The 10,363-nt window shown below is 40.6% G+C and overlaps 1 protein-coding gene across 3 annotated transcripts in view; it reads right to left on the bottom strand.

Annotated features, from left to right (window-relative positions):
* Window positions 1-369: 369 nt before the first annotated feature.
* The window catches only part of TMEM192 (transmembrane protein 192), a 28,991-nt gene continuing 18,997 nt past the window's right edge, over window positions 370-10,363 (bottom strand). For all 3 annotated transcript variants that reach the window (XM_043902697.1, XM_043902699.1, XM_043902698.1), the window contains 2 exons: window positions 4,787-4,889; window positions 370-4,466 (listed from right to left, as the gene is read on the bottom strand). In XM_043902697.1, coding sequence (XP_043758632.1) covers window positions 4,328-4,466; window positions 4,787-4,889 — 242 coding nt within the window. In that variant the 3' untranslated portion in view covers window positions 370-4,327. The remainder of the gene's footprint in view (window positions 4,467-4,786; window positions 4,890-10,363) is intronic.

The following is a 10,363-nucleotide window of genomic DNA, read 5'->3' as shown; positions in this document are numbered from 1 at the left end:
AAAAAAAAAAAAGAAGTGTATTCTTCAAACCAGATGCTGGCTTGTTTGTCTGCGTTCACTTCCACCCTCCCTCTATCTTACTCCTCCCAACTGCACCCAAGAATGTAGGTTCCATGACAACAGAAACCATCTCTGTCTGACTGATCCCCGTTGCCAACACCTACAACACTTCCTGGTGCACATTAGCTCCCACAAAATGTAAGTATTAAATGAAATGAAATGCCTGTGTACAGATGTTACAGAATCGCAAGTCTGTGTGCCTGATACACAGTAAGACCCATCAATACTAAAACATTAGAGTGTGGAACAGAGAAAGGTTTATTACAGATTCATACAGGGAGATGGGTGGCTCACACCCTAACCACAAAGTTACTGAAAGCTTTTAGCAAGCCCCTTTAAAAGCAAAAATTGAGGGACAGGTAGTTAGTTGTTGCAAACTTCTTGGTGTCAGATCCTTTGTTCTTGGGGTCCAGTAACAATTTTCCTGTAAATCTCTACCAAACGAATGTTATTCATTTATTATTAACAGAATAATGTTACTCTGTCCTGACAAGAAAGGGCGAAGTCCCAAGGCACAACTTTCACCCTCCAAGGTCCCAGTCCTGGCTAAGAGGAGGCAGAGCTCAGCTCCTCAGGGTCAGGCTCCGCACGCTGCCCACCTGTCACCCCTGATGGAGTCGGGCATCCGACCAAACTGGCCCTCAGTCTCCTCAGGCTGCCCGAGTAGGGGAGACCAGGTCTCACAGACTGTGACCCAGACAAACGGACACTGCTATTAGGTCACAGACAGGTTCACTGCTGCCTCAAGGCCTGGGCCTCGGCATGGAGGGCCTGAGTGAGGGCTCTGGAGCCCTGCAGGACAGAGTGTCCAGCCTGCTCCCTGGGCCTGCCAGCTCACCCGTTGGCCCAAGGCTGGGTAAGCTGGAGGGCCTCCAGGAGAAGCCTGAATCTGCCTCTTACCTCACTCTCCACCTGATCACCACCACACCACTGACCCTGGCTGAATCATTTCCCTAGTGTTCCCTCATTGACAGTTCCTTGTGGGCAGGGCCCACTGTGGTGCTGACCAATAGCTGGGCAGGGCAACTAACAGCCGTTCATTGATGCTTGCTTGTGGGCAGGGCCTACTGAGGTACCAGCCAACAGTTGAGCAGGACCTGTTGCCTAGCAACAGGGTGCGGAGTAATAAGGCACAGCAATGGCTGCCTGCTGGGCTGTGCTCATCCTGCTGTCACACGGAGACACTTCTGGTTGTCACAACTAGAGGTTGCTACAGGCATCCCAGTGGTCATACTGCTAAACATCCTATGATGCACAGGACAGTCCCTGAAACAAAGATTATACAACTCAAAATGCCCATAGCGCCAAGGATGGAGAACCCTGTCTTAGAGAAAAAAGGAAAAAGAATTAACTCAATTCACATAAGACCTCTGTTTGAATCTCTGGATGAAGAAAAAGGCCCCCAGCAGAAGCCTATGTGTGTGTGTGTATACAAATATATTTGGCCTTGCTGTGCAGCTTGCATCTTCCTTCCCTGATCAGGGATTAAATCTGGGCCCTCAGTAGTCAAAGCGCAGAGCAGCCCTAATCATTGGAACTCCAGGGAATTTCCAAGTCTGGGTATATTAAAATTCCCTCAAGATACTCCTGGCTTTCACCCAATGTACTTTAGGGATCTATTTGTGTCAGTCCCACCAATGCTGCAGGGACAGAATCCAGGCTGTAGTTGAAGAGTTCATGGCAAAAGAACCCCAAACAAATTAGAAAACATTCCCAACAACTATAAACTGAAGACTATCCTGATATAGAAAGGCAGATCATGTTTGTTAAGAAAAAGAATATCCTAGGAGAATAATAAGCAAAAGGCTTACGCATGTACATCACAAAAGATTTGTAAAAGGACAAAGAATGAAAAAAAAAAAAGTCAACCTCATTAATATTCAAAGAAATGCAGTAAGTCATGATGCTACTGTCATTTGAAACACAATTTTCAAATTAACAATATAGAAATACATCACAGCTATAAACATACACATGCACTATAAAATGTACATCACAGATATAAACATACATACGCACAATAAAATGTACATCACAGATATAAACATACATACGCATAATAAAATGTTACTCCACCTGCCTTTGTTCATTCAGCACCACGGACTCTGCCACCCATTTTCCCATCCCACCCTGACAGTCTGATCTTCCTGAAACTAAAACCAATTGCCACTTCCCTGCCTAGAACTCTTCAGTGGGACCCATTCCAGCGCAGGGTCAGGGTCCCCAGAATCTTGGTTGTTCCTCCTCCCAGTCCTGCCTCACACTTTGGGCTCAAGTTATACACAGCACGTATGGTCCTCAGTAGCTATCGCACTTCTTGTTTACTCATGAATTTCCCTGGAGTTCCTAAAGCTTTCTCCTCCCCCCTCCCCGCCAGAGAAATCTCTGACCTGGAGCCCCTGTGCTATCTTGCAGTTGCTGCCATCATCTCACACAGCACAGAGCCTGGAAATCCTAGTCCTCTCCTTAGAGTGTAAGTTTTAAACAAGGACTGTCTCACTAATTTTTCTATCCATGGTGCTAGCACATTGTCTCTGGTGCACAGAATGATTAACATTTAAACTGTTTGGTTCATTCTTTTTTAAATTTCTTTTATTGTTTGAAATGTTCAGCATTTTGTTTAGAAAAGTGTGTTGGTGATTATACAGACATCCCATTAGAACTTGACTATTCTAACATTTAAACTATACTTTTCTCTGTAAACCAAAGTTCATCTCATAACCTTAGAAATTGATGATAGATACAAATTGAGTTTGAAAAATATATATGAGCATTAATCACCTACCACCAGTGCTTTCCTTAAGGAAAACAGCTAAAGGCAAAAGCTCTCCAGGGCACAGAGACAAATTTCCACAGCTTTGAGAAATGCTAAAAGGAAGGGAAAAAGAAAAAAAGGGAGGAAGAGAAAGTCAGGAAACCTGGATATAATTTTAAATTTAAAAATACAACTTCGGGTTTAGTTTGTGAATGCTGTCACTTTTGGGGACTCAATGGGGCTGACTGCAGGTGACAAGCAATCAATCACCTGACCTCAGCAGAAAATCCTGAGAGTGCTCTGAGAGGGCTGTATCTGAAGGAAATAGACGTGTACCATTTCATAAGTGTGGGATGACCCACTGAAGTCATTCTTTGTCAAACAGTTATGTATAGCTCAAAGATTTTTAAATCAAATATTCATTATTCAGCTAAATACAAAAGAGATTTTTAGCAGCATACCTAATCACAAATATCCCCTCTCTCATTAAGCATTCAAGCAAGAAGTTTTCTGAGGCAGCATGGAAAGGTGCCAAAGCAAACTGATTAATGAAAAGGGCAAAGCAGGAAAAATGGAGGAAAAATGCCATTTACACAGAGAAATGCTTCATTTTATCTGAAGAATTATATATGTTTAATATCTGTATATAAACAGTTGATAAGACATTTTTCCCATAATTTTTAAGTATAATCCAAGACTTAAAAAAAGTTCTTTTTTTTCTTTCAGACAAACTAAAAGCCACTGAAGACTCCTTTTAAATCGGTGAACTTATTGATTCAATGAGAACTGGTCAATACTGAAACAGCAATCTCTCAAAGAAGGGTCAAAGGAAAGAAAGAGAAAGCCTGAAGTCCTCTCCGTTTCAGGCGCTGCCAGGCACAGCCCCTGCTGCAGTCACAGGCGGCACCGGTTGGCCTAACACTGCTCCAAGTAAACTTCACATCTTCTGGAGGATGGAAAACTGTAGGGTTTGGAAGGTAAATCACCTAGTGGGAAATTCTTTATAAAAACTATAAGGGCCAAGGATATCTAAAACCACAGAAGCATATAAAATACACAGGCTCCATGGAAAAAACCACTAATCATGAGAAATGATGACTTCTCTCACCTGTATAAAAGTGGAAAAAACTCATTTGATCAAAACCCCATTTTAAGTAGGTTGTCATGTCAGACTTTCTTTACAAAAAGACAAATTATCACCAAGTTTCAAAGAGTATGGAAAAAGTGTTGGCCAAGGAGATGTTTAAACTACACTTTGACCTAGGATAAACTAAGTGGTTAAATAATTTCAAAATGTGCAAAATATATATCTTCCATGAGTTATCAAGGCTCTTCAAAGTGCCTTTCAAATGATCCGTGTGTCCTACTTATTAAACAGTCACACAGGTGAGAATCAGATTCAGGTTTCCAACAGAAACTGTAGAATGGTACTTGGCAAAGCTGCAATCTCTTGTGACACCTTGTCAGGGAGTTGATCAGTCTTAAGTGATTCTGGTTCCTCTGGAATTGCTGTCAAATCCCACTTGGCTGAGAGCCGAGGTCAGAGGATGAGAAGGACAGCAGCCGCTGACTGAGGAGCGCGTTGTGCCGCTTCAGGTACACTATGATGTCTCCCTGCTTCTCCACAACCTCCTCCAGGCTTGAGAGAGGCCTGCATAGAACCAAGGTGGCCATGGTTACATATGTTTACCAACAGTCTCTTTGCTAATGGAGCCCTACTATTTTTCAGGTTTTTTGAAGAAAATTTTGTTATTTTTCTTAGACATCACAAGCCAAAGCAATATCCCCAAATGAGATTCTTTCTTTAGACTTAGTTTCACCACAGCTGAGAGGAGAGAAATCAATCAAACACAGTTGTAAATATAGTCTAACATATGCAGAGTCCTAAACTCCAAGCATCAGAATGCTCTCTAGATTTTTAGATGAAAAAACTTTTAATTCTCTTTCTCTAATCTTTCACTCTGCACATACCTGAATCCAGTCTCTGAGGTAATATTGTTGGAGTAAGCATAGATTTTCTCTTCTTCAAGTACGTCAGGCTGTGGCTTGGCTTTATTAAATTTTTGGATTTTCACTAAAATAAGAAAGTCATTATTGTCAGGTTATCCAATCACAAAAATTTTTTTAATTCCATTTATTCAAATTACATTAGGAATTGCCTATTCTTTTCAAATAAAATGTAAAAAAAAAAAAAAGCACTTCATAAAGTGAAAAAACAAAAATGGGAAAAATCAACTAAAAGGGAATGGAAATGCTGATGCAGAGAGGCAGGAGTAGAGTCAGAAAACAGCCATCAGTGGTCACTGAAAGGAAGTGAAGACACATAGAAGAGCCAGAGAGTTTGGTGACTTGGAGGCCACTGATGAACTTGAAGCCCTAATCCCAACATGACTGTCCTTGGAGACAGTGCCTTTGGTGAAGTAATCAAGGTAGAAACAAATGGGATTGCTAATCTGATACGTGAAGAGACACCAGGCATGCACTTACACAGAGCCAAGGCCGCATGAGAACACAGTGAGAAGGCAGCCACCTCCATCCCAAGGGAGAGGCCTCAGCAAAGTCATCCTTGCCACACCCTAATCTCAGATGTCCAGTCTCCAGAACTGAGAGAAACTAAGTTTGTGTGTCTTAATCATCCAGTTCTGGACGCCCCAGAAGACTAATGCCACTGGCAGAAGTCAGCTGCAAAGACAAGGCTGCTGTTCCCAACCTCAGATCTGTCTACACACCTGCATGTCTGAATAACAGCCACTGTCCAGGCACCTACTCCAACTGTGTAACCACCCCAGGACATGGCTGGAATGAGCACTCCCACCAGAGATGGTACAAGGAGACAAAGAGGCTGAGGCAGGTCTCCATGATAGGCAGTGACTGCCCTTGAGAATTATTTCTGCAGCTTGAAATGCGTGGAGTATTCAGCATGTGTGGAGGGGAGAGGAGGTGAGTTAGGCCCTGGCACAATTTTTAAAAACTCCACAGGAGTCTTTCCTTTCCTGCAATAACCCTTGAGATATAATTTACATATGATGCAGTTCACATGTAATTCCTTTAATGTGTACAATTCAATGGTTCAGTACATTCAAAGAGTTGTGCAACTATCTCCACAATCAATTTTAGAACATCTTACCACCCCAAAAAGAAGCTTGGTTTCCTTGAGCAGTCATTCTTCATGTAGCCCAGCCTCTAGGACTAGGCAACACTTATACATCTCTATAGATGTGCCTGTTCTGGTCATTTCAAGTATTATAGAATCATAATATTTATGACTGTTTTTTCCTGTGGGCATAATGCTTTCAAGGTTCATTCATACTGTACATGTCAGTGCTTCATTTCATGTACTCCTTTTTTTGTGCCTGAACACTATCCTCTGTATAGACAGAATATCTTTTGTTGGTCTAGTCATCACTTTATGCCTTTTGGGTTGTTTCTACTTCTGTGTGTGTGTGTGTGTGTGTGTGAGTTGCTCAGTGGTATCAGACTCTTTGTGATCCCAGGGGCTGTAGCCTGCCAGGTTCTTCTGTCCATGGAATGCTCCAGGCAAGAATACTGGAGTGTGTTGCCATTCCCTTCTCCAAGGATTCTCCCAATCCATACTATAAATAATGCTACTTGGAACACAAAGTGTAGAAGTAGGCAGACACCCAGAAGTGCATGTGCTGAGTCATATGTTCAATCTGTCATGGAACCACCAGGACCCAAAGATGATTTTGATGTGACTCTCAGCTGAGAACAAGGCAAAAGAAGCTTAAACAATGATGTTAAAGAGAAATGTGGGAAGGTTAGGAGATATGCAGAGGGTTCACCAGAAAGGACCAGAAGCAAGTGAGATGCCAAAAGAACGAAGTGAGGGAATGCAACAAGCAGCCCTTGACTTTCAGGAGATGGTCAAGAGAATTAGAAATGAGAAGCCCCTCACACAAAAACAGACACATAGATCAATGCAGCAGGATAGAGAGCCCAGAAATAAACCTATACACTTATGGCAAATTAATCTATGGCAAAGGAGGCAAAAGAATACAATGGAGAAAAGAAAGTCTGAACTTCAATAAGAGGTGCTGGGAAAACTGGATGGCTACATGTAAAAAATAAAATTAGAACACTCTCCAACACCATATGCAAAGATAAACTCAAAATGGTTTAAAGATCTAAATGTAAGGCTGGACACTATAAAACTCCTAGAGGAAAACATAGGTAGTATAGCCTGACATAAATCGCAGCAATTTTTTTTGGATCTATCTCTTACAATAATGGAAATAAAAGCAAAAATAAACAAATGGAACATAATTAAGCTTAAAATCTTTTGCAGAGCAAAGGAAATGATAAACAAAACAAAAAGAAAACCTAAAGAATGGGAGAAAATATTTCCAAACCAAACCATGACACCAACAAGGGATTAATTTCCAAAATATAAAAACAGCTCATACAGTTCAACATCAAAAAAACAAACAACCCAAACAAAAATGGGCAAAACTCCTAAATACACATGTCTCCAAGAAGATATCAAAATGATCAACAGACATGAAAAGATACTTAGCATCACTAAATAGAGAAATGCAAATCAAAACTATAATGAAGTATTGCCTCACATCAGTCAGAATAGTCATCAAAAAGTCTACAAATAATAAATGCTGGAGAGGGTGTGGAGAAAAGGGAACCCTCCCACATTGTTGGTGGGAATGTAAATTGGTGCAGCCACTATGGGAAACAGTACAGAAGTTTATTAAAAAACTAAAAACAGAGCTACCATATGATACAACAATCCCATTCCTGGGCATATATCTGGAGGAAAAACATGGTTTGAAAGTGTACATCCACCCCAATGTTCATTGCAGCACTGTTTACAATAGACAAGACATGAAAGCAACCTACATGTTCACTGGTGGAGGAGTGGAGAAAGAAGATGTGATACATATATACAATGGACTACTGCTGCTGCTGCTGCTGCTAAGTCGCTTCAGTTGTGTCTGACTCTGTGAGACCCCAGAGACAGCAGCCCACCAGGCTCCTCCATCCCTGGGATTCTCCAGGCAAGAACACTGGAGTGGGTTGCCATTTCCTTCTCCAATGGAATACTAGTCAGTCACTAAAAAGAACGAAATAATGCCATTTGCGGCAACATGGATGGATCTAGTGATTATCATACTGAATGAAATAAATCAGAGAAAGACAAATATATGATATCACTTATATATGGAAACTAAAATATGATGCAAATGAACTTATTTGCAAAACAGAAATAGACTCACAGACACAGAAAACAAACTAGGATTTCCAAAGGGGAAATGGGGAGGGAGGAATAAATTAGGAGTTTGGAATTAACAGATATACACTACCATACATAAAATAGATAAACAATGAAGACTTACTATATGGCATAAGGAACTATATTCAATATCTTATAATAACTTATAATGGAAAAGAATCTTAAAAAGCATATATATATCTGAACCACTTTGCTGTACACCTGAAACTAACACAACACTATGAGTCACCTACACTTCAATGAAAAAAAAGACATGAGCAGCCCATTGGCTTCCAGAGGCACAAGCACAGTGCCCTCATCCAGGAGCAAGCAGGACTGAGCACTCGGCTCCACCCTGCAGGCTGGGGGAGTTCAGCAAGAAAGATGAGGCCACCAAGGGGGCGGGCAGGGTCCCGGGGAGAAAAGAATGCATCTCAAGGAGGGAGCAAACCACCGTGTCCCGTGCTGCTCTGGAGATGAAGGGTGAGACCTGACTGCCCCAGGAGGCTTGCTTCTGAATCGGAGTTACGTTCATATGGCATCTCCTTATAATGTTGTCTTCCACATAATAACTCCTAGATAAATGAAGAAACTTGGAACAACTTTAAGTTTCTTGAATTCAGGAACAGAAATAACACTTAACAGGGTATTAAAATAAAAGTTAAGAGGCAGAAATGAAAGACGTAGCTCAACAATATAAAAATGTCCAACTATCAGACTCATCTTTGTAGGTTTGTTTTTTTTTTTCTGAAGATATTCCACTTTTTAAATTGAAGTATAGTTGATTTACAATGTAAATTGAAGTATAGTTGATTTACAATGTTGTGATGATAGTATCTGCTGTTTGTGGTTTTTAAAATAAGATGCATGCAGTCAGCATTTTACAGATCGCAGGCCAGGCAACAACATGAGTGCAATCTACATAGAACAAGAATCTTCCACTCTTTCTTTCTGCTACAATAAGCCCAGGAGAGCTCTCACTAAACTGCAGGACATGGGACATGGACCTGCTGCCCTTACACTCCTTTCCTCCTGAGCTGAAGCCAGAACATCAGGGCTGCTAGAAGACTGGTAACTGAGCAGCAATTTTTGAAGCTTGACTTGTTTTTAAACAAATGGTGAGCTAATCAAATCACAAAGCTTTTAAGTTTCATGTTCCTAATTTTTTCCTGCAGAGGCAGTCCAGTGCTCAATGAAAAAATCCATTTGTATTTCCAGAGATTAACTACTTTACTACAGACAAGTTAGTCAAGTTTAGGTTAGAATTAGTGTATCAAAGAATCACGTCATGAAGAGTTACTATCCACATTACCAAAACTAGGCATCTTTTAAATCTTTTTAATATAGGGAGGAAAAATGCATGTATCAGGAAATTAACCTTAAATTTTTTGTGATACACTTCAGTGTATCATAACAAAAGCAATATTTGCCCTAGAAGTCTCAATTAGAGGCACAAAATAGTAAAATGGAACACGGATTTTGGTCCACGTGACTTTTCCTTCACAACTGAAGAAATTATCTCTTTCAAATGGGACAGATAGGGTATTTTATTGTCACAAAACAACTGTTGATCAACACTACCATTATTAGCTGTATTACAGATTTTGGTGCATGTCAATATTGCAACAGGAGTGAAATCTTGATTTCTTCCAGGCTTGGATTTTTTTCTGTTCAAGAATCCTTCCACCTATTTCTCATGTTAACATACCTGAAGCTTATTTAATTTTACCCCTCAGACTTTTGAGAGGCAGCCAGACAGAGCAATCAGACAATTCTAAATTTAGAAAGAAGTGGGTTCTTAAATGGCTTATCAAAAACAAGTGTGGTCTAAATGCAGTTTTCACGTATTAACTTATTTACTTTCATTTTTTATTATGATTTTGACCCCACCAGCATGTGGGATCTTAATTTCTGGATGAGGGATAGAACCCATGCCTCTGCAATGGGAGTTACAGAGTCTTAACCAACATGACCACCAGACAGTCCTATCTTTTGTTATTTTCTAATTTAAAGCCAGACTTACATCTCAGTTGCCTTTGAGGATGCAGAATTTATGGATTTTTTTTAATCATTTCTGTTTTTTAATGAAAAGCCTTCATTCTATTTAATAAGAATTTGTTGATGACACAAATTTAGAAATATGACTCGCTGGTATGTTCCTAGTGGTTTGAAATTAGAGGAGTTTGGATGTGGTCAGCAATGAGAGACATGGGTGATCAATAGGGTCTCAGCCACGTAGAAAAGCTTTCCTGCCAAAAAGGTAAACGAGCTGGACTTCAGGTGGGGATGCAACCTGCAGTTAAAGA

The sequence above is a fragment of the Cervus elaphus genome, chromosome 5, assembly GCF_910594005.1.
Source record: "Cervus elaphus chromosome 5, mCerEla1.1, whole genome shotgun sequence".
NCBI classification, from domain to species: Eukaryota; Metazoa; Chordata; class Mammalia; order Artiodactyla; family Cervidae; genus Cervus; species Cervus elaphus.
Note: the sequence above shows the minus strand (reverse complement) of the source record. Positions and strands in the feature narration are given on the sequence as shown.